The 25938-nt window shown below is 35.4% G+C and overlaps 1 protein-coding gene across 3 annotated transcripts in view; it reads right to left on the bottom strand.

Moving 5' to 3' along the window:
* Nucleotides 1–25938, bottom strand: part of LOC150092634 (dyslexia-associated protein KIAA0319-like protein) — a 511769-nt gene that overhangs the window by 183974 nt on the left and 301857 nt on the right. For all 3 annotated transcript variants that reach the window (XM_090414369.1, XM_090414371.1, XM_090414370.1), the window contains 2 exons: nucleotides 9740–9891; nucleotides 2244–2453 (listed from right to left, as the gene is read on the bottom strand). In XM_090414369.1, coding sequence (XP_090270495.1) covers nucleotides 2244–2453; nucleotides 9740–9891 — 362 coding nt within the window. The remainder of the gene's footprint in view (nucleotides 1–2243; nucleotides 2454–9739; nucleotides 9892–25938) is intronic.

The following is a 25938-nucleotide window of genomic DNA, read 5'->3' as shown; positions in this document are numbered from 1 at the left end:
CCTTTCCTGTTGATGGAACAGACTTTCTCTTCTTTGGCACTGAACAACCGGCTTCTGTCCACTGTTTTGACTGCTGTTTGGATTCTGATGTGTAATGGTGAATCCAAGTCTCATCCGTAGTAAAAAAATTAACACACAAAATCAGTTTTATTCTTGTTAAAATGCTCCACACACTGTTCAGAGATTTTCATGCGAGTGCGCTTTTGATCTGCTGTGAGCAAGCACGGCACCCATCTTGCACAAAGCTTTTTCATTTGCAATTCTTCATGCAAAATATATCCTACACGTTCTTTTGAAATGCCTATAGTCTCAGCAATTTCATGCACTTTGACTCGCCGGTCATCCAATACCATATCATGCACTTGATCAATGATTTCAGTGCTGTTACACTTTTTGGACGTCCTACACGTGGATCATCTTCAAGGTTGAAACGGCCACGTTTCAACTTGGCAGCCCATTTCTTAATTGTTGAAAAAGAAGGAGAAGAGTGTCCAAAAACTTTTATGAACTTCAAATGAATTTCTTTTGGTGTTAAACCTTCTTTTACAAAGAATTTATAACCGCATGATACTCAATTTTATCCATTTCAAGGGATACAGACAACACTTTTGCTTCAGACAGCTGTATAAAAAAACTATGTGATAGAATGACTTGCAATTTCACATGGATGCTTATGACAGATGTACCAACCTTAAAAAAAAAAAAAAATCGTGCCAATCAGGGGCGGCTAGTGCATAGGCACTACGGAACTGCAGCATCCCCAATGTTTCTCGATATATCAATATATTTATTCATTTATTTATATTTGCTTGTAATATTTAATTTTATCATCAACAATCATATACAATTCTCTTATTTTGTATAAAAAATAATAAAAATCCATCTTGTAGCACTTAGGTGGGCGAAGGAAACTAGCAGCACCGTGTTTACCACAGTGTCATATTGCTACGCGCGCAAGCATATGCATGTCATAGTGAGATGCAAGCTATTAGCGTGATGTGGCACTGTCTGTCACGCATTTCCAATGTTGTTTATATGCAGTTTGCGGCAGTAGTAGAGTGTTCGTAGTGTTTATCGTGTTTACTCCATAAACACAATATATCCCATGATCAACAAAGAAAAACTTAAAACTGAACTTCGAGTATTCTACAGTAGACACGACATGCATGATTATTGTAAATTAATTGACTTGTTAAAATTTATAACAGAAAATAATTTAGATTGTGTTCTTAGTGAAATTACTGTATTGATAAAAATTCTCTTGATAATTGCTATGACTACATCAGAGCCTGAACACTATTTTTCAACATTAAAGAGAATAAAAACATTTCTGAGGAGCACTATGAATCAGGATGGGTTAAATGCACTTGCAATGATTTCAACGGAGAAAAAAATTCTTTAACAGTCACACAAATATCAAAGAAAAAGTTATTGACCTTTTTGCTCGAAAAAAAACAAGAAGAATGGATTTTATTTTTAAGTAATTTTGAATTATACCAATATAATTTTATCAATAATAAACAATATTTCTTCATGTTTAATTTTTTTTTTAATTTTTACCATAATTTTGATATTTTATCCAAACTAAGATGTGTATCTTTCAGTTCTATCAACTTGTTATCTCTTCACCTTAAAGTGGATGAATTCAGAATTGGTGTTAAACTGGCAACAATTATCCTTTGCCCATACTGCCAATCTATTTAAATCATCCTGCAGGATTACATAATTTTCATCTATAACCACTCTTCCTAGTTTTGCATCATTGGCAACCAAATGAATATTTCCCATTAAATCATTTCCTATATCAATGATATACAAATTAAATAGCAATGGATTAAGTACTGAGCCATGTGGTACCAACAGTAATCAAAGAGATCAGCATGGTTATAAGAATTTGGAAAGCAATGGAGTTAGCACATGAATGTCGCAAATGTGTAAGGCAATTCTGAACTAGTGCAGATACTGTACATCAGCTATTCTCTTATATAAATCACCAACTTCACATTGATCTCATTTGCTTAAATTCATGTATCAGAGTTTTATGTTGTATGCTTCTTCACAAATTAATGCAATATAGTTAATAGCATTGCAAATTTCAAAGGTGTGTGAAATTTCAATATATTTTATTCTATTATGTAACTGATAATTATATTCCATTTTGAAAAGAAAAAAAATCAAAGTACATATTATACAGCAACAATAGTGGGGGGTAGACTCTCTCATACATTAATATTAAGGCTCACCTGCTGCTCTTGAGTAAAGCTTTTAATATCAGCATTAACCATTATCTCCACTTGATCCATAAGATTGGCAGGTGGCTTTACAATAAGAGAAGCAGTATCAGAAGATGACATTCCTTGAGTGTCTGTTACAGTGAGCCGAAAAAGGTAACGTCCTGGGATTAAATTTGTAAGCTTTAATATGGATTTATGATCAGAATTTTCTATAACATCCTAGAAAGAAAATTAATATAAGCTTAACTTCTGAGGATCTTAAAATTAGAAACTTAAATAATTTAATCATCTTTATAGCATGCACACACAGAGAATAACAGAGAAGTTAAACCTTGATAAAGGTATGATTTAAGTAAATTTGAATTTAATTACAAGAATTGATTTTGACTGTCATATAATATTTACCTATCATACGACAGTCCATGTTGAAAGATTTTCCACTTGGTTATACCATAAATGGTCCCAGTGTTTGGGGAGGGTAGTAAAATACCCCAACCACACCTCCTGCATATCTTAAGAGGTGATAAATGGAGACCCAGTCCCCAGGGGTATAGCTGGGTCCCCTTTGGGGTTAAAGCAAAGGGCTAATCACCCCTTCCTGTAAAAAGTATCTGATTATGGCAGCTGCAAATCTGGATGAACAAATGCTCCTGGCGACAGATGTGACTTGCAAGACCCCAGAAGACAGTTATCTAGCCTGGTCTGATGTAGATAATGTATATATGACACACCAAGAAGAAAGCATTTCAGAACCCTTGTTGTTGAAAGAGTCACTTATGAAGCCACAAAATATTTTAAAGATTGGATCATTCTTATCTGGTACAGAACACTGTACCAGATAGGAAAAACTAGGCAGGTAACAAATGAAATGGACATTTATAGTATAACCATTATAAGTTAGACATTTTAGGCATCAGCAAACTCAGATGGATTGGTTCTGGTAGACTTATAACCAAAGACAACAAGACAATCCATGTGTAGAGGCTTAAGTGCTGCGAGGACATCACGTTGGAGGCTTAATGGATTGTATACAGCTCAGAAAGGATTAAAAACAGAATTTAATACTTTCTATATTTCGTCTCAGTCACTGAGACATCTTCAGGGATTACAAAAAAACTAATGTAAAAAACTAATTTAAGAAAGTACAACCTACACACAGCATTCAAGCCCCACCGCAAACTTGCTACTCTTATCCGTTCTACAATAGATCAGCTCCCTCCTCTCTCAGTGCCACGAGTTTAAAAAAGTACCCTGTTCCTGTAAGCTGGCATACTTTGGACAGTCAGGCAGATCAGCAACCATCCACCTGGAGGAACACAAGTCATACATGTGCAACCATGACCATGGTCAGCCAGGCCTGATCATGACCAATATTCTTAGAATCAGCAGCAGGTCTCAAAAATCAACCAAATCTTAATAAATATGGTTGCATCAAGCTTCCTAAGATTTGGGAAACACTTATCACCAGAGGTCCACCTTACATTCCAGGTCACCTACAACCCCACTTAGAGGGCACCCTACCTGGATAGGACTTTAGTGTCACCCATGTGACACTAAAGTGGTTGGGCTTAGTATTGTGTGGTATTTGTGTATATGTTACATTAGTTTTTTTTTTTTATAATCGCTGAAGATGTCTCAGTGACAGACGCAATATAGGAAGTATTAAATTCCGTTTTAATCCTTTCTGAGTGCTGTATACAATCTATTAAGCCTCCAACATGACAACAAGACAATATTGTGCTCTGGATCAGAGAAGCATGAAAAGAAGTTGCGCTAATACTGAACCCAAAAGTAACTAAAAGCCTGATGGAATGGGAACCAGCAAACGAGAGAATTATAAAATCCAGGTTCTATTCCAAATTTATCAAACTTTCTGTTGTGCAGGTTTACACACCTACTAATGATGCAGATGAAGAAATAAAAGAATGCTTTTATGAACAACTCCAAAAAGTAATAATTCCAAAACACGATATGATAATACTCATTGGCGATCTTAATGCAAAAGTGGGTAAAAGGTCATGTGTAGAAGAAAACTCCTTAGGTTTTGAGGCTTGTGGAGATAGAAATGAAAACAGCATGATGTTTGTATCCTTTTGTGCAATGAACAACTTTGTCATAGGAGGAAGTAAATTTAAGCATAAAGAAACACATAAATTGACTTGGATCACAATGGACAGCGGTACAAGAAACCAAATTGACCATGTTACTGTCAATAGTAAATTTGTAAGATCCATGCTTGATATGAGAGTCAAACATGGCACTGATATTAGTTCTCACCACTTCTTGTTAGTGACGAAGTTGAAATTAAAACTTCAAAGTGTATTAAGAAAGAAAAGAAGTTCAAGAACTGTATTTGATATTGAAAAATTAAAAAAACAATTCTTTATCTCCTTTTCTATATTCTTTATGTTCTTTATCTCCAAAACAAAAACAAGTTTTTGCTTTGGAGATAAAGAACAGATTCAATATATTAGAAATAGAGGAAAATCCATCATATTGCCATCTTCATGGGAACATAAATATGACATGTGCACGCAGGAACTACAAAAAGCAAATGAGGATATGTTGTAAATTCCTTAAATACCTCATTTGTTTTTTGTAGTTCCTGTGTGCACATGTCATATTTGTATGTTCCCATGAAGATGGCAATGTCACATTGCCGAAATATAGGAAGTATTCATTAAAGTTTCTTTTAATTAATATTCCGGTATACGTTGCAAATTCCTTAAATAATTTAATAGTCACTATCACATTTCAAACAGGAATTTGTTAATAATATTTTCTGGACAAAAGATTTAAAAGCTGAAAAGCAGAGAATATGAAAGAGATACTGGATGAGTGAAAAACAAGAGCAATAAGATAAGGAGTCAGTAAGTCTCTTGCTAAAGTATAACAGGAAAGAATGGGGAAGAGTGATTGCAAATGAGTCAATGTGTAAATTGTGTAGGAGAAATGGTGAAAAGTTTTTAATCTTCAGAGTGGATTTGATGGACAAAAGGACACATATGTTTTGATTGCATTTAAATAGATTTGAAGTTAGATGGCTGGAGGAAGTTTTTTTCAGTGAGAGAATGGACATGAAAAATTGGAAAAACTAAAGCTATTAGGGAAAATAAAGCATTCTATGAAAGGTCATAGAAAATTGCATCCAGCATTTTCTGATTCTTCAAGAATGCTAGGTGCAGTTTTTCTGGTCTCAAATATGAATGAGACACTTATTAAAATATTCATGGGTATATTTCAATGCTTGTACGCTAATGCCACAAGTATCGGGAAGAGATGCAAGGAGTTTAACATTGGTTAACTTGAAAGACCAAAAATACAAGCATTAGTGAGATTTAGTGGATAGTGGAAGATGTGTAATAACATAGCAAGGGATGTATTTTCCAGGCCAGAGAAAGAATAGGACTGGGTGAAGGTTACTGTTGATGAAAGCAGAAGAAATGCAATCACCAAAAGAAGTTCAGCAAGAGAGGATAGTTGAGAGAGAGAGAGAGACAGTGCATTTGAAGTTATTTGGACAAAAGTGATAAAAGTCAATAAGGCAATAGAAGTGGTTGCTGCCATAAGCCAGGGAAGAAATAGGAGATGTGGATGATATGCAGTGGCTCAATTAACTCAATGAGCACAAGGCAAGTAATCATTTTGGGGGCTTCAACTGTGAGGACTAGATCTGGAGGTGGAAAGAAAATGAGAGAAGGGATGAAATTTATGTAGCTAAGAAATAATTACCTAAAACTGCTTAATGGAACTACTTGGGATTTCAGAATACTAGATCTGGTAATAGAGTCAGAATTTGTCTAAAACCAGTTTTGATAGGAGAAGTGGCTAAGCAAGTGGAATTTTCGATTTGGAAAGGCTGTATGTGAAACTACAAAGCAGTGATCACAACAAGCTCAGAGAAAAATTCTGTAGCAGTGGAGTGACATAAGTCTCATAAGGATAACTTCTGCCTCTTTGTTTACCAAGCATCTACAAGATTCCTTGCTCCTGTGGCTTATATTCATTAGCCTGAACAGTGTGGACTTGCTGAACACACTATCACCACTAAACATAGTTCACTGGAAAAAGACACGAATCCTTCATAAAAATCGATTCCTTATAGAACTTCTTTATAAAAAAAAACGTTGGCAACATTACTCCACTGTCCTAACTTAAATAGATCAAAGGGTCTATAAGGGGATAGATGGTCCACATCTATCCCCTTTATGAGAGAATAGAAAAGATTATCAGATTGAAAAAGCACTAACTTTACACACACACATTTATTTTGTAAATTTATTTATTTTATTTTTTATTATTATTATTTTTCAATTAGGAAAATATTGATTGTTTTAGTTGTCTTACATTAGCTACTAAGGTGGTGGTGTTTAGAATTTTCTGTTGTTGTTTAATTGCAGTTTTTTTTTTTGTTGTTGTTGTTGTTTTGTGTGTGTGTTTGTGTGTTTGTGTGTGTGGTGTGTACTGAAGCTGTCTGTGAAACGTAGGTGAAAATTCTACAAATAAATAAGTTTTAACATGAGTTTTCTTCTGTTTTATAGTTTGTTATTGTTAACTTTAATGAATATTTAGGGAGATGACATGATGATAATGATGGTAGGAGATGACAAAAGAAAAAGAACTCGCTGAATTACTGAGTGCAAATGTATACCATCCAGACAGAGATAATGCAGTCAATGATGCAACAGAGGTCAATATGAGAATAAGATACATAAACTCAAAGTGTTTAGGATATTAAGAATCTTAATAGTAAGAGAGCCAAGGGACTGGATGAGAAGTCAACATTTGACAGGAGAGAGCAAAAGAAATGGAAATGCCTCTAAATAGAAAATTTAATGTCAATGTTAGCATTGGAAGAGTCCTAAAGAAATAGAAGAGAGCTATTTCACTCTCATGACAAGTCCTATTCCATAAAGGAGACTCTTTGAGTCTCCTTACCTAAATAATAGAGGCAACAAATTATGGAGCAACTGGTATTCAAGGAATAGCGGTTAAGAATAATTATTTAAAAAGTTGGTTAACTGCAGAATTCGGGAATGAACAGATAACAATATTATATTTATGAGGGGGGCTGCACGTTTTCTCAAAATGAGAAATATCTTGTCTAAGCAATTTACTTACTTTCTAAAATAAAGTTACAGCTGAGTTGGATAAGGGAAATAGCAACAGGAAGGCATTTGACAGAATATTGTATGACATCTATTATATAAGATGGAGAAAATGATGATGGATATGAAGCTAGTAACTTAGACAAGAGAGAGTGACAAGGACATAAGGACCAGTTTTTGCATAGAACAGTAAATGAATAGAATGAGTTGCCATGAATGTCTCGTAGGCAAATGCAGTTAAGGAGGGGTATAGCAGGCAGGCACTGTGTGAATAATGATTAACATGGGCCTCCCATATAAGTCTTCGAACTCCATGTCTTGAGAAGCCCATATAATAATACTAATTAGTGAGGTCAACTTTCTTCGGTATAAAAGTTGTTACTGTTTAGAATTACACCAGGTGAGTTAAGGCCATGAGATAAGCATATTATGCCAGTCAATTCTGTGTGTTCTCCATCTAATTTATCTGTTTTGTTAAGGAATGAAAACCAAAGTTTCAGGAAAGGAAAGTCCCAACTGTCTGCTGGAGATTAACCACTTTACCAGCCATTATGGATCAAATACGTATCCTCATACACTTCGTATCCATCATATATTTCAATGTAATATCAATGATATTACAATTTTAATATGCACTTCGCATCCATGGAAACTTGGATGCATATATACATCCTGGCCGGTAGAGTCGTTAAATAATACTTGGCATTAGCTGAAAACTTAAATTTGTTCTTGTGTACTAGATGCGATTCACTTGGGTTCTGCCAACTGATGTTTTGGTAGGTCCTATCACTGTATATAAGTGAGGTTACAATAGGCCAAATGAAGCTCTAAGCAGTACGTAATAATTCTGGCCTTTTTTTTTTTTTTTTTTTTAAATCAGTATTAAACTACTACTGCTGCTACCACTAGTAGAAGATTACTGTGCAATAAAGAGATAGGCATTTAAAGTTTACAATGAATAAAGCACTTCATTGGAACTTTATTATTATATGCACATCTCCATGGAGTCAGAAGACTTTTTTGCAAGAGGCTCACAATAACCATTATATAAAAAAAGCTTGTCATGCCTATCCTTATCTTAATCACTGACAATCCAATCACCTCTGGCAAAATGGAAAAAACCCAGTCCTCATGTCCTTACTTATCCCATTCATACACAACCACCATAGGGTGATACCTTGTTCTCTCCTTACTTGACATATATTGAAGAATTTCTTCTGTATCAATCTTATAAAACTCATTTAGTAACTTTAGCTTCTATCACATTGCCTCTTTTTGTCTACCAACTGAAAACTTTGCAACCTTTGTCTATGATCAGTGAGAGCATTACACAGATCTTTCACCATCTTGGTCAGTTGCCAAGAAACCCAGTTGACCAAAGAACATAACCTACCTACCTTCTTCATTTGTCTATGTATTCTTCAACATCCAAGTAATCATTTGAGCTATTCTGCACATTTGTGATATGCCTTTTTACTTTCACACCTTATCTGCTATTTGCAAATCTGTAGCATCATTTTCTGCAGTCTAGTTCCATAAATATAGCACACACAGTCTATTTAAATCATCCAGAAGGATCCATACATCACCAATATTAACTATTGTCCTCTCCAGTTTTGCATCATCAGCAAATTCCCTATAACATTAATGTAAATTTAAACAGCAGCAGCTCCAATACAGAGTCCAGCAACATTCCACTGGTCACTGACATTCTCCTGGATTGTACTCTGATGTTTGTCTGCCAGTTATCCTCTTATCCATGTCACTAGCTGCATATCCATTTCCATTTACTCCAATTTACATAACAGATTTCTGTATAGAATCCTAGCGAATGCTCCACAAAGTATTCTTCCAAGTATTATAGTATAGCCATTTTCTTTACCCAACTCAATGTCAATTCATCCTACACAAAAGTGAGTGATTACTAAAGGCAAGACCAACACTTCACAATGCTGTGTTGTCTTCAATAATGTACCATATCTCTATCTTCAACTTAGTTTCAGAATTCCAACTAAAATATACTGTGCTGAAAAGTGAAATGGAATGGAAGAGATTTTATAACATTGGTATAAATTACTTTGATATTGCACTACTTAAAAGACAATCTCTGAAAGGTCCATATATATATATATATATATATATATGCTAAAATTATAATTAAAAGGAACTACTGAACATATATAAGGCAAGTCATGCAGACAGTTATGAAACTCTGTATGCTATCGATCACTTTCAAATTAATTTCTAAACATAAACACTGTTTACTTGTATAAAACAAAGATTCATATTATTCTTCTCTTTGAAGTAAGCTTCAATTAACTAAGTCATGAAATGTGTTAAAAAATGTCAAAAGAAGTAACACATATTACAACAAACGGAATCACAAATTACACTTACACCAGTAGCCAATGAAGATCCATCTCGTGTCCATAAATAACTGTCAATTCCTACATCATCAGATGACAAACTACCATTCATCATTACAGAATCACATGGTAAATGAATTGTTTTATCACCACCTGCATTAGCTTTTGGAGGTAAATTCTGAGCTATAGAAAAAACATGAGAAGCCATAAGAATATCAGACAATCTAATAATATGTCATGATTAAATGAAAGATATAGGTAGCAATTAAGAGGACGGGAGGGATCTGGAAAATTCTGATAAACACCTAGAACAAAAATTATATTAAAGTAACTGATATAACCACAAGAAAGAACATACTAGTAGCAGAGTTATTATTATTACGTGACACCTCCAGGGAGTCCCAAGACTCATCGAGGGAGGGCACCTACTCTACAACTCTGTCTCCACCCAATTCTCCAATTACACCAATGCCATCTACCACCCACCCACCATCACCACTAGTATTTTCACAGACAATCACAAATCACAAACATCCATGCCCATAGCAGAATTCAAGCCCGCAGCCTTTTGGCTGGAGAGTGGATATGCTAACCACTCGGCCAGAGTTATAAAGGTAACTTATGTTCCTCATATCCTCATATGTTCTTTCTTGTAGTTATATCAGTTGCTGTAATATCATTTTTGTTCTAGGTGTTTATCAGAACTTTCCAGATCTCCCCCCCCCACTTCATATTAATCCTTATAATATGCTATCCACTCTTAAATACATAAGCATCTTAAAGAAACAATGTCAAATATAGTAGATGCAAGATTACAAAAACTCCTGATTTCAGGAAACTTCTGAAAACCCACATTCCACTGCAGAACTATTCCCCATAGTTAGTTCTTATTAATGTCATGTAGTAATTAATCAAAACAACAACACACAACACTTAAATCTGTTAACAATGTTAGCAAGGCCTCTGACAGTGTCTCCCTTCAAGCTATCCTAACTTACATATCAGATTTACTCTGCAAATTCTCTTACTATCATCCTGGGCTCCAAACCGATTCATCCTCGCACTTAGGAATGCGTGCCAAGGAAATCCTCTCTCTCTCTCGTTTTCTCTCTCTCATTTTCTTCAATTGTGTCACTGATGAGTTTTTTTGCTCTCTCTTCCACATCAATATTAGCTACTCTGACACAACCATATGATGACCTTATACTCATAGCCTGTACTAAAGAAGGCTTGCAGGAACCCAACCAAACAGTTGACTTCTCTCAAGTTTTCGAGGCCTAAACATCAATGTGACAAAGCTGAGTATGCTCTCTCTCTCTCTCTTTCCCCCTCAGGTAGAGCCAAGAAACTGAAGGTTGAAAACCAAGTTTTCCTTGTCCTTGCATTCTATCCCAGTTCTGGAGGAGTGGAGATAACTTAGTGTTCTCTTCTCTCCAACAGGTCATTCTCTTTTCCATCCACTCTGGTTGGTCTTGATATTTCAAAAGGCATCTAATGTAGGATGCTTATCCATCCCATTTTCATAAAAATTGTCCTAGCATCTCCAGGTGCGTGTTTTTGGGATGCCAATATTTCCAGTTTTCAATATCAGATTTCCAAGATGAAATATTTTCATGTAACATTCATAAAACAAACAACTACTGCAAAAATGGAGTATTATCATATTATGATAAACTTGTAAGGCATATATGGATTTTATTTCTATTACCAAAATGTTAGGCTTTTTTTTTTCTTCTTCTTTTTTTCCCAACACTATCATAATTAATATGAAGTTGGGAAACTGTTTTGACAATGCCTAGTTCCATTGCTGCAGCAGGAGTTTTCTCTTTAGTGAATTTATTATGGCTCAAGGAGAAAAATCAATTGAATATATTAACACAGTAAAATCAACGATATTTATAAAAACATAATAGAATGAAGTGCGATGCATTTCATGACTTATGCATAAAGAAAAAAATATATTAAAAACAACATTCTGCTGAAAGTGTATAAGATACAAGAACATGCCAGCTGCATCAGCCACGAGCAAAATTTCAAGACATGGAAACTGCTGAGACTTCACGAAGGTAAATTTCGAAGTACTTGTTATGCATTTTATTTGAAATTTTATATTCTTATTAAACAATTAATGCCAACTTAATTTTTTGTTTTATTTATTATCTATTTATCTTAATCTTATTACATAATTATCTTCTACAAACAAAATCCATCTTAAGAGGCCAATACTTTTAAAAATCTCTAATTTTGTTCTAATCTGCATTAACAATTTCTATAATCATAATAGTGAATATTAGTTGCTGAAAATATTTTTTATAAAATTTTTTGAGGAAGTCTTGACCCTCTCCTCTGTCTGATGTCCCATTTTTCTGTGTTTTAAATTATGGACACCCTAATCTAAACACATCTGGCATCAAGGCCCTAATGGTCTTCAACCTGCACTTTGTGAGCGGATCACCAGCTCTCTCACTCTCTCTGATTGTTCATTCTGGTTTGTAGTGGTGGACGATTGCATCAAATTTCTTTATCAATGCTGAAGTAACCCAAGTTTCTGTACTCTCACTCACCCTCTTCTGGAATTCTCTCATGCTTTGCAGAAAGCATCTTATGTTTACTATATGGTCTCTGCCTCTCCTAAATTGTCTGTTCTTCTTGCATTTCTCTATTTGCATATGGCTCCAGCCTTTTTTTTTTTTTTTTTGGATTGCTTTCAACATAATTTTGCATGCATGGGAAATTAAAGCAACAGTTCTATAATTTGCACATTCTCTGAGATTTGACTTTTTTGAAATTAGGATGAACATTGATGTTTTCCAATCTCTAGGCCAGTATAGTTTCTTCCAAATCTGTTGAAAGATTTCAGTTAATACATTCACTACTACATTCCCAGATGCATTCAGCAATTCCACTGAAGCTCCATCAGCTTCAAGAGATTTTCCTTTGGCAGCTATTCTGCTGCCAATATCACCTCATTTTTCATTATCATATGTTCTTCAACAAATTCTCTCCTTTCAAACTGTGTTTCAATATTAATATAGAATTAATATAATTCTCTTTTATACAGTCTTTTCCTCCCTCCCCACTTATTGTTTTTCAAATTAGTTTTCAAGGTGGTAAGCTAAAGAAGAAAATGAATGTCCATGGCAATTCCTTCAAATGATCTATAAATCTCTTCCCCCCCCCCCTTTCCAAATAACCATATCAGGAGGTAAATCCAAAGATTTAAAATGCTGATAAGAAAAAAATCCTCAATTCAAAAAATTGCAATTTTTCTTAAATGTATAATAAACATAAAATTATAAAAGTATGTGTTGGTGAAATGAGGAGTGATATTGAAATTGACCATAACAATCAGAACTCTCTTTCACATTCATGAAACCAGAGGAATTTTTAACACATCTATCTAGTTATCAGCAGAGATCCAACTAACATCTTTCCAAATTGTTGGCTTAAGTTACCTCTTTGAACCAAGAATGTTAATTAACATATCAAGGAATAGTTCCAAGAATCTACCTAAATTCACCTAGTTACTTGTTTACTTAAATCTCACAGCAGATCAAAATGGATGGCAGACCTATCTACCATATTGCCAAATATTTACTGGGTTTCCTAACTCTTATTTATGAATCATACAGGATCATATATTAAAAATTCCTCTGAAATCATAGTCCATTTCAATATTACTTCTTTTTACCAACATTGGGAGATATTTTAATCTTAATTTTTTTTTCTATGTATGTCAAATAATCAGTGTTTTATTTATTTATTTATTTATTTTATTTCATATGATGATACAACAGCCATGAGTCCCTTTTAAAGGGAGGTATGGCACCATCTCAATCCCTGCTAATTTTATCTGGGCTTGGGACCAGCACAGCTGATGAATCAGCCCTATGACTGGATCTTAAGTATTCCTGACTGTAATCAGTGTTGTTCACAGGACTGATTTGCCTGTTCTGGGGAATGAAAAACCCAAGTTTCAGGTAAAAAAAAACTAACTCCGTATGAGATTGGTTAACTCGCCTTTCATCGAAAGAGCCCAGATAAAGACTTCTCATGTCACAGACAGGAATTGAACCCAGATCTTTCCGACTAAAGGGCTTCATCTATACCAATTGAGCTATGGAGGCTCTATAGTCAGGTTATTTTAATGAAAAACTCTTCAATGAAAATCTATAAAAAATATGAAGAAATTAGAAGTTTTTTCACTTGGTTATACTATAAATTAAAGATGCCAAGAAATTAGATTCTTTGTTTCATCCTTTATCCAAGTGTAAGCAAATAATGTTTGCACGTGAAGTAATATCACAACTGAGCAACATATATATGGAAGCTAATGACTTCACATCAATTGCCTTGGTATCCCATAACGCAAAGCACATCCTTTAAAGACATGTATAATGCTATGCATTACAGGAAGGGGTCACTGCCCAGAGCACTTTTGATCTTAATTTGAGGTCTCATCAGTGAGAGCCAGATCCAAAATGGTAACTGTGACATCAAAGTGTCCCATCTTATTACTAAAATAATCTGGATTAGAGATAGATTTTGAAAATTTTTCACTTGGTCATACTATAAATTAAAGATGCCAAGAAATTATATTCATGGTTTCATCCTTTGTCCAAGTGTAAGCAAACAATGTTCATACGTAAAGTAAATTCACAACTGAACTACTTGTATATGGAGGTTAATGACTTCATATCAATTGCCTTAGTATCTTAATTCTTTACATTACTTCAACCTTGGTATCACTTCTGGGTCTGGCTGCTACTGATGAGACCTCAAATAAAGATTGATAACCAGTCTGGATAGTGACCCTTCACATAATGCACAGCATTATAATGTCTGTAAGGATGTGTGCTTTGCATATACAAGTAGCCTAGTTTGAAGCTACTTCACGCACAAACATTGTTTGCTTACACTTGGATAAAGGATGAAACCAAGAATATATAATAATTTATTGGCATCTTTAATTTACAATATGAAGAAGGTTACACAATCCATTGTGTCCTCACATTTAGTTAATTACTGCCTGTTCATCTCAACCTTCCTTATGGCTTCATTATACTGACAATGTGTTTGCAATTTGGTGGTATCAAATGAGAAATTTCTGAAAATTATCAAGCTGCTCCATCCCAGAATCAGTTTTTCTTTGGAAAGGAATAAAAAGTAGGTGCATTATCCATTCTTGATGTTGGTATTCATTGTAAAATTGATGGCTTACTTCTACCTCTATATGTTGAAAATCATGTTCACATATTATCACTCTTCTGCCATTCTCCCAAATACAGTATAATTTTATCAAGACTTTACTAATCCAAGTACATAATAGCTATTCTTCTCAGGATTTACTTCAACTAAAATTTTCCAAGAAAATTGTAACTGTGTTAAAATCCTAAGATTAAAGAAGAAAAAAAAAGCGGTTTAACAATTATATGTGCATACCTAAAACAGTTACCATAGCTAAGTCAGTACTGACAACTGAATAAGCAATGGATGCCCTTTACGTATGGGCATATAATTGTTAAATTGCATTTTTTTTTTTTTAGGTCTTTCCAACCAAATACCCTTTAGGTGAAAAGACCTGGGTTCAAAATCTCATCTAGAGTTCAAAGAACCTTTTCCTAGGCTTTCCAACTGAAGGTGAGTTAGCTGTTCTGAGTGGTGGTGGTGGTGCATTTCCTTCTGAGAAACTTGGATTTTGCATCCTGCAAAACAAACCAGCCATAAATAACAGACACAGCAGATGATACATATAAAATTAACTGCCCTGTCATATGCAGTAATCAGGTTTCTTGGCTGTGACAGGTCATTCAGCAAACCACAAAAAAGGAAGATACAATGTCTAAACCTATTGCAATCAACTAACTACTACTACTCCTACCATCCTTTCAAATATAAATCAACACCACTTTCTCCACCTGGAGTGTATCCAAGTCCCTGTGTCTGTGCCATTTGTGATAGTGTGACCTGACTGATAGGTTCAGCAAAGAGAAGGATTAGAGATCACTAGAATTACATTTCTTCTGCAGCTTCTCCCACTTAAGTGGGGTCACTGTTTGTAATGAGTCTCCTCCACACCTTCCTGTCTTGGGCTCTCACCACATCCAAGTTCTTCACCTTCAAGTCCTCTTCTAACAGCTCCATCCATCTCTTCTTTGGCCGCCCACGCTTCCGCCTTCCTTGCATATCCATCTGCATGACCCTTCTTCCCACATATTCGTCCTCCCTCCTCATCACATGACCAAATCATCTCAACCTTGCCTCCTGTATTTTCGCTCCTAAGTTTGTAACTTTCACTGTTCCCCTGACATAGTCATTTCTCAGACGATCCTTTCTGGTCACATCGCACATCCACCTAAGCATTCTCATCTCTGTTACTTCCATCCTGCTGATGTTATTTTTCCTCAGGGCCACAGTTTCTATAGCATATGTCACAGCTGGCCTCACTACTGTCCTATTGATTTTGCCTTTCAGATTGATCGGCACCCTCTTATCGCATACACTCCAGCCATCTCTCCCCAGTTCCTCCAACCCGCTTGTATCCTGCATCCCACTTCCTTCTCAGCTCCTCCATCTTCTTCCACTGTTGAACCTAAGTATCTAAAGTCTCTCACCTTCCTGATGACATTTCCTTCCAGCTCCAGATCTGTCTCCTGGCCGCCGCCCACTGCGCAACACATATACTCTGTCTTACTTCGGCTCAGTCTCATACCTCTCTCTTCCAGTACTTTTCTCCATCTTTCCAGTTTAGTTCTCGCTTCTTCTCTTGAATCTACATACAGAAAGATGTCATCTGCATACAATATTGTCCAAGGTGCATCTTCTCTCACCTCCTCTGTTACCACCTCCATCACAATATTAAACAGAAACGGACTTAATGCTGACCCTTGATGCAAGCCAACTGTTACTTGAAAACTTTCTGTCTGTTCCAAACAGGTCCGAACAGTTGTCTTTACATTTCCCACATCAACCTGACATATTTCTCCGGCACCTTCTTCTCCCTCAGACACCTCCAGACTTCTTGCCTTGGCACTGTATCGTATGCTTTCTCCAGATCAATAAATACCAGATGTAGCTCCCTTTGTTTCTCTCGATATTTTTCCATTATCTGTCGTAACCCAAAGATAGCATCTGTTGTTGATCTACCAGGCATGAAGCCAAATTGTTCCTTTGCAATCTCCATCTCCTTCCTGAATCTACCATCAAGAACCCTTTCTAGGATCTTCATTGGGTGGGACATCAACTTTATTCCTCTGTAATTTTTGCAGTCTTGTGCATCCCCTTTACCCTTGTAGATGGGAACAAGAGTACTCTCCCTCCATTCCTCGGGTATATTTTCCTGTTGGCAAACTTTCATGAACAGGTCCCACAGCAGGTCAATTCCCTCTTCCCCCAGTGCCTTCCATGCCTCCACTGGAATTCTGTCGGGGCCCACCGATTTTCCATTCCTCATCCTCTTCATCACTTCCATTCTGCTGATGTTCTGCACCATCCCCTCAGAAGGCTGCCCATCTCCTCTGTGAGTCCTTGCATTTTCCTCATTCAAAAGTCCTTCAAAGTATATTTTCCATCTGTTTCTTATGTCCACATCCCTCCATAATACTCTTCCTTCAGCATCTTAGATCTGCCTCACATGTAAGATGTACTAGGATTACACTGGACTAGGAAAATCTCAAAAAGTGGATATTAATTGGATCTTTTGGCCAAATACCAAGTTGATACAGAATTAAATTCAAATATGAACATTTAAGTTCAAAAGCCTTATTATATCACCCAAATCCCAACTACAATGGACTTTCTATACCTAAAATGTGGAAAAATGTCATAATTGTTAACAGTGTATTTGTATGCTACTGAGATGACCATCTACTTCATTATTGAAAACAAACAGTAATTTCTTGTTCCTAGTAAACAAGTTTCTTGTTGATGTGCACTGAATGCCATTTGCAGTAAACTGGAATATTCAGTGTTCTATCTGAACATGACATTAAGTATAATGTGTTTGGAGCAGTACAACATAGCAACAATACTTGTTGGATACACACACACACACACACACACACACACACACACACACACACACACACACACACACACTCGGGTCTCTTTTTATACGTATCTTTTTTATGCGGATTTGAAGTTATGTGGTGCATAACTTCAAAACTTATGTACCGTTGTAAATAATGAACAGCGTGTTGCAGATATTCTGCCGTAGCATGAGTAATGTGTAAGCAGTGAGTGTCCGTGAAGTTTAATTTTGCATGTGAGTAAGTGTTTGTCTTTTCATTATCGAAAGTCTAAATTTTGCTAATTTTTATTTTAAACATTTATTTTGCCCAATGGAGAAAAAAAAGCACCAAAGAAAAGCAATTTCTTTGGAAATGAAAATTGCAATTTTAGATCGCTTAGCAAAAGGAGATGGATCTACGGCAATTGGTAAACATTTTAATTTAGGCAAATCTACTATAAGAGCAATTAAAAAGAATGAAGTCTCAATAAGAAAATCTGTCATTTCTGGCACAAAACTAAGTGCCAAATTATCATCGCACTCCAGAAATGCTTTATTAGAAAAAACAGAACGAGCATTTGTAATTTGGATTGAAGAATTAAATCAAAGAAGAATTCCTATAAGTGGTTATTTAATTAAACAAAAAACTCTTCAGTTTTATGAAAAGATGAAGCAATTGAAGCCGTCCACTTCTGCTTCTCAGGCTGATAAAGAATTTTCAGCTAGCAAAGGATGATTAAACGGGTTTTTAAAAAGGAATGCACTTCATAACGTGAAGATTACAGGTGAAGTTGCAGCAGCAGCAGATGAAGCAGCAGCCAAAAATTTTCAAGAAAAGTTAGCCAAAATTATTAAAGATGGTGGATATTGTCCCGATCAAGTGTTTAATGCTGACAAAACAGGATTGTTTTGGAAGAAAATCCCTAGTCGAACTTACATCGTACAGTCTGAGAAAAAAGCAAGCAAAGATCGAGTAACGTTGTTACTTTGTAGCAATGCATCAGGAAATCGAATGTTGAAACCCCTCCTAGTAAATCGATCTCTAAGACCACATGCTCTAAAAGGCAAAGATTTAAAACAGCTGCCGGTACATTGGATGGCTAATACAAAGGCCTGGGTAACAACTGCTGTATTTACTGAATGGTTCAATAATCGCTTTGTACCAGTAGTGGAAACATATATGAAGCAAAACAGCTCTCGATTTTAAAGTTTATTAATTGTTGACAATGTACCAAGTCATCTGCATTTAGAACATCCAAATGTGCAGGTTGTGTTTTTTCCACCCAATACAACAAGCATTATTCAGCCATTAGATCGAGGTATAATCACTACTTTTAAAAAATATTACATTAAGCAGACTTTTCAATTTATATTGGATAAACTAAACAATGAATCATTAACAGTAACTGACGTTTGGAAAAAATTTTCTATTTTGGACTGCTTAAATCATGTTGCATCTGCTATTGCTGAAATAAGACCACAAACTTTAAATGCCTGCTGGAAAGCAGCTTGGCCTTGATGTGTTCCAAACAGCAAAACCATGCAAATATCTACATCATCAACTGAAATCATTACTTTGGCACAGGAAATTGGTGGAGAAGGTTTTGATACATTTAGCCATAATGACGTAGACGAATTGCTTGTGGATAATGCCTTAAGTGACAATGATATTATTGGATATAGATTAACTTTAGATATCTTCGAAGATCCAGAAAACAATAGTGAAGCAGAAGAAAAACCTGTCCCCCTCACTGCAAATATAATTCGAGAAGGTCTTGTACTGTGCAGTAAATTGGAAAATCATTTTCTTGTTAATGACACAAATTCTGAACAAGCCTTTAAATTCCAACATGAGTTGAAGATCTGTATGTCTGGATATCGCAAGCTGTATAAAAAATCAGTGATGATATCATCATCGCAAAGTTTAATCACTGATTACATTGTCAGAAGAAAAAAATCAGCACAGAACGAGCGTGAATCTAATTCTCGCTCATTCTGTGTCCACAAACGATTTTAATGATAGGTTTAAAATCCACAAACGATTTTAAACCTATCATACAGATGTATGGTGGTGCGCTAACATATAATCTAAAAACTTACTCTAGAGACTAAAATAAGCATGGTAAGTCTCGTATTGAGATATTCGTCAATCAATTTAGACAGTGGGATTTAAACTCATAGCCTATTAGATAGAAAGCATTCTGAAGCAATCAGGCTTGAATTGGCAATAAAAGTAAAGTTGCAAATTTGCATTATGGTTAAGTGGTTATACAATTGTTGCTTTTAAGATAGTTCTTAGTATCTACAAAGGTCTAGTGCCTGTTGATAAGTATTTAGTGAGCATTATAGTGAAATGGCTGAGAAGTAAGCATGCCATGCTGTGAGATAATACAAAGGGCAACATAATGTGAAGTCAGGTGTTCTCTCTATACAAGTAGCCTGAATACAAAAGATGTTTCACAAACAAATATTTGCTTTTTTTTTATAACAGGGTAAAATAAGGATGAAAAGAAGAATATAATTTCTTATCAATTATGATATACAGTAAACCCTTGCCAAACGCAGGGGTTATGTCATTAATACATTGCGCTCACGGCAAAATCACGTTCCGCAAAGTTAACTTTCTATGGAAAAAAATGTTAGGTATAGTTCAAATTAAGAAAGTATGTATGTATAATTTAAACCAACCTAAATATTGTTGTAATTAAAAGGGAAAAATGAAACAAATGTTAATTGAAAGGATTTTTATTACTGCTTAATAAGTAGGTACACGATACAATTATTTTTTTAAAAAGCTAGTGATTTTTGCTTGGAACAATGACTGACGCAACTCTTTAAAAGTTTTGCGGTAAGGAGCGCAGAGTTTTTCAATGCCTTTCATAAAGTGTCCTCTTCTTTCTTCATTTGGGTCAATCTCCATTGCAAAATCAGACAGTTCCTGTGCCTTTTTTAACAATTCGTTTAACTTCTTGTAAGTTAAAGGCGCTTTATCTTCTTCTTCACTATCGCTGCTTTCATTGTCAGCTGGTGTTACAAGATCATCCAATTCTTCATTCATCATTTCTCGATCGTCATTCTCGATTAATTCTTTGAGCTCTCCTTCTTCCATATTTGAAAATCCTTTGCCGCCAATTGCTTTTGCAATTTGTACGATTTCTTTGGCTTCATTTTCAATCGATGGAAATCCTTTAAAATTGTTGACAACTTCTGGCCAGAGCTGATGCCAGTAAGCATTCAATGTTGATGAATTCACTTGTTCCCATGCAAGTTTAATCATTTATATGCAGTGGCTTATGTTGAATCGCTTCCAAAATGCCATTAGTGTGTCATGCTTTCCTTCGTCTAGTGCTTTATTTGCAGAGGTATAAACATGCCTGACATAATGAGTCTTTGACCACGATGAGTCTTTGGACTCCTTGGAGGTGTCACGAATAATAATAATAATAATAATAATAATAATAATAATAGGCTTTGAATGTTTTTATGATCCCTTGATCCATTGGTTGGATTAAGGAAGTGGTGTTAGGTAGGAGGAATAAAACCTCTACATTTGGATACAGTGTTGTGAGGGCTTCAGCATAGTGTCCTGGAGCATTATCAAGAATTAGGAGAACTTTAAAGCACAGGTTTTGCTATTCTAAATAATATTTGACTTCTTTAACGAATGAATTTTCAAACCAGTTATTAAAGAGGGCTTTTGTTACCCAAGCTTTTTTTATTCCACTTCCACACAACGGGATTGCTCAAAATTTTTTCCCTGCAATGCACGAGGTGTTTTAGATCAATAAATAAGCAAAGGTTTGCACTTGAAGTCGCCTGATGCATTTCCACTAAAAAGCAAAGTGAGTCTATCCTTAAAAGCTTTAAAACCTGGGGCAATCTTTTGTGTTTTTGTGATGTAGGTTCATTGTCCCATTCGCTTATAAAATAGGCCCGTCTCATCCGCATTGAAAACTTGTTGCGGAACGTAACCCCTCTCTTCAATGAATTTCAAAAATTGGGGTTTGAATTTCTCTGCTGCTTCTTTATCTGCAGAGCCAGCTTCTCCCTGCAGCTTTACATTGTGCAAATTAAAACGACACTTCAAGTTTTCAAGCCAACCTTTGCTTGCTTGAAAGTCAATTTTCTCTGACGATTGGCCATCTTTATTTAAAACGAAAGAAAACAAATCGAAAGCTTTGTTTCGATAGCAACACCATCCATAATGGAGCCTTTTTCGTTTACTTGTCAATCCAAGCTATTAATATTTTTTTCATCTTTTCCAATTGCAGAATTCTTCTTGAAACTTGAGCAACCTTTGCCGAAGTATCGCCTGAAGCTTTGACACTAGACTGAATCTTTTCTTCATTCTCCCGTATTGTATCTTTTTGTTGCTTTATAATCTTCATTCTTCCTCTTAGATGTCATATTGAATTTTTGAAATTAAAAGAAATATAAATACAAAAGGAGAAGAGGATAAACATTGATAAATAGTGATTACAGCTCTGCTAACGTGAGTGCAATGATCGCAACTCGGCTTGGGTCACTCGGCTAGCGGGCAGCGCCAAGCAGGATTGCCGGGCAATGCTCTGCAGCGTACTGTGTATGAATGAAATTCTAATGTTGGACAAATTAAATGGAAACAATTAAGATAACGCATATGTGCAAAATCGCATTCTGCAAATCCGCGCTCGGCAAGGGTTTACTGTACTTTCTAATCTTGCAAAAAAAACTTCCACCTTTATTAACATTCTTACTTTTCCCAGCCTCAATTTCCAACATTTATAAAGCTATATTAAAATGTATAAATTAATTAAATAGATTAGGAGCTCAATGAATTTCATTGTCCAGTGTGAGAGCATTACACTACATGGCTTGAAGTTGAGTCAAAAAAAGTTCAATTCTCTGGAGCAGGGTTTCTACATTATTTAAATATCACCCCATCCACGGTATTACTGTATTATAAGAATGCAACCCTTTGAAAGATGGGATTCAGGTTTATATAATATATATATATATATATATATATATACATTAAAATAAAAAATAAAAAAATTGTTATTAATTCTCTCCCAGACCTGCTTATTCCCCACCCAATTAATATTATTATCTGGTTTTTCAGTAACAATATAAATAGAAAGAACATTTAATGGTGAATAAAATTATATTGTTTAATGAACAATGTAAAATTAGTATAGCAGTTATGTTTTCTTTATTAAGAAACAATGAATTTAAACATTTTAAATAATAATGTTATAAGTACAAACAGACAATTTATGCATGCATATTTTGTTCATTTATCCCTTTATTAACCTTTTCCATATGTGGAAATTAGAAAAAAAAAAAAAACAGCAAAACCTAATCGATGCATCACAGGTCAGTTCCATTCAAAAAAATCAACTAATGCCTTGTTGTTCCCGTATAGGGAGTAAGCGAGACTGTTTTAGTCCTATCTAACTTTTGGAAACTGAGTGGGCAGTTCAATCTCCACTGGTAGCCAATCAGAGATAGCTGGCCCAGGGCTATCACTAATTATTAAGTATGTGGTGAAGAAGATGGCTAACAAGTGCCACCATCTCGTGCTCCCTAACCTTAACACAATTTTTTTTTTTAAATATCTGAAAATAGTGTGGGTTCGACGGCCGATTTTCTTGAGTTTACGGAACGAAAAACCTGCTTGCCCATGCCAGAGATTGACTAACTCAGGAACCGGTCTAAAAAAGGCTTAGAAAAAGTTTCTCAGTCAGCGACTAGACTCAAACTTGTAAGTCTTTTTTCATGCAGTCAAGAGCTGTAGAGTGCAAATGATACTTCTACTGAGATACACAGGCTCTACACAGGTGGAAATTATATAAAGTAATTAATTCTACTCAAGATGAAGAAAATTAAATGAAATTTTAATCCTTGATTTTGACAATAACTAAAGATTTAGAGCAAAAAGCAGGTATACATGAAAATTTTCGAATTACACACAAAGGTGTCACGTGGTAGCACTCAACAGGATAAAAGGCAAAGGCTGCACTAAGTGAAGGAAGCTTGTTTTCAGAAAGCTCTTTTCTTGAAGGAATGAAGTTGCAAACTAAGTCTTGTAATGTCTCAAAGACTATCTAAATCAGTGGTTCTCAAACTTTTTGAAGTCAGGGTGCATTTAAAATCCTACAAATAATTGTAGGCGCACTATATACAAATTTCTGAGAAATATGTTATAATAATTACCGTATATTATCGCTTATAATGCGAAAAATTTATGGTAAAAAATACTACTTAAAGTTAGGGGTTCGCATTATATGCGGATCCTAAAAAATATAACATCTTATTAGACTTGCACACACAATATATACTACCTAATGCTTATGAAACCAAATCTACTTGACCCACTCGCATTCGGCAACCGAGCACGCATCGTATCTGTGCATGCGCTCTCCGTCGCCGAATGATAGAGCACAGTGAGATAGATAGAGCACAGTCAGGTATATCGGTTTAACTACAGTTCATTTTAAATATTATTCATTAAACAAACCTAGCCTGAAAATGAGCCAACAGAAACGTAAACGTTCATCTTTTGAAGCAGGATTTAAATTGCGTGTCGTGCAGTTTGCAGAAGAACATAATAACAGTGTTGCTATGAGAGAATTTGGTGTAGCAGAGAGTAATATTAGACTTTGGCATAAGCAAAAAGACAGTCTTGAAAAAATCCCCAAAACGAAACGTTCCCGTCGTGGAGATGTAGCATCCTTTCCAGAACTCGAAGAAGAGCTAAATGAATGGATTTTGATGCAACGACAAGATGGCATTATAGTAACAAGAAATGCAATTCGTTTTCGAGCTCTACAACTCAAGAATGGTAAATTCAAGGAAACACCAGGTATTTCATCTTTTCTTGCTTCGCCTGGGTGGTGCAACAGATTTATGGAATGCAAAGCATTAACATTACGACACCGAACAAAAATTGTGCAGAAGTTACCAAAGCAGCCTGAAGAAAAAATGCAGTCCTTCCATAAATTTATCATAAAATTACGGAAGTGTCATGGATATGAACTTTCCCAAATTGGCAATATGGATGAGATGCCCATGTACTTTGATATGCCTGGGAATCGAACAGTAAACTGAGTTGGTGAAAAGGGTGTCTTCATAAAAATGAGACATGAAAAAACGCATTTTACCATTGTTCTAGCATGCATGGCAGAAGGAATCAAATTAAAGCCAACAGTGATATTTAAAAGGAAGAAAATTCCGAAGCATATGAAATTTCCACCAGGTGTAATTGTTCGCGCCAATCAGTTGGATGGATGAAGAAGGTGTACAATTGTGGCTGGATCAAGCATGGAACATACGTCCAAGTAGCTTGTTACGTCAACAAAGCATGCTAGTCTGGGATATGTTCCGGGCACATTTAACAGAGGCAAGCAAAGAGAAAGCACGAGAGCTACGTACAGACCTAGCAGTCATACCGGGTGGTCTAACTTCCGTTTTGCAGCCGCTTGATGTCAGCTTGAATAAGCCATTTAAAGATCACTTACGTGAAAAATGGAGAGAATGGATGTCATCTGGTTTGATGAAGATGACAAAAGGTGGGAATTTTCAGAAGCCTGAGATCACCCTAGTCACCAGCTGGGTTAAAGAAGCATGGGATTTGATACCATCTGAAATGATTCAATGCTCAGTTCTTAAATGTGGAATAAGTAATTCAATGGATGGATCCGATGATCACATCATATACGAAAGCAAGGATGACGCACATCAAATTGGAGAGCATGAAGACGATGACGACAACTGCTACACTGATGATGCAATCCCTACAGATGAATTTATAAATGAAATGTTTTTCGACTCAAAAGATGAAGAAGAATTTAAACGATTTTGACATTTTGTTTTAAAATAAATATTTCTTTCGTTAATTCGTCTTGTATTTTGACATTTTGTTTTCAAATAAATATTTCTTTCGTTAATTCGTATTGTATTATTTATAATGTTATGGAACAAGATTAACAGATTGCATTATACGTGGACATGGCATTTTAGGGCTAGTTTTCAAACAAAATTTCTAGTTCGCATTATACGCGGATAGCATTATACGCAATAATATACAGTAAGTCAAATATTACAGAAAAAAAATAATGCGATAAAAAAAAAATGAAACGTACCTTAAGTTTATTCATTCTTGTGTTTATGAGAAACATGAGCCTGATGTGTCCTAGCGATTGCTTCAATGTTTGGGCATATATTTGAAAGGCACTCTCATT

This window comes from Typopeltis vanoorti, chromosome 25 (assembly GCF_054136105.1).
Source record: "Typopeltis vanoorti isolate ZY-2024b chromosome 25, IOZ_Tvanoo_1.0, whole genome shotgun sequence".
In the NCBI taxonomy this organism is placed as follows: Eukaryota; Metazoa; Arthropoda; class Arachnida; order Uropygi; family Thelyphonidae; genus Typopeltis; species Typopeltis vanoorti.
Note: the sequence above shows the minus strand (reverse complement) of the source record. Positions and strands in the feature narration are given on the sequence as shown.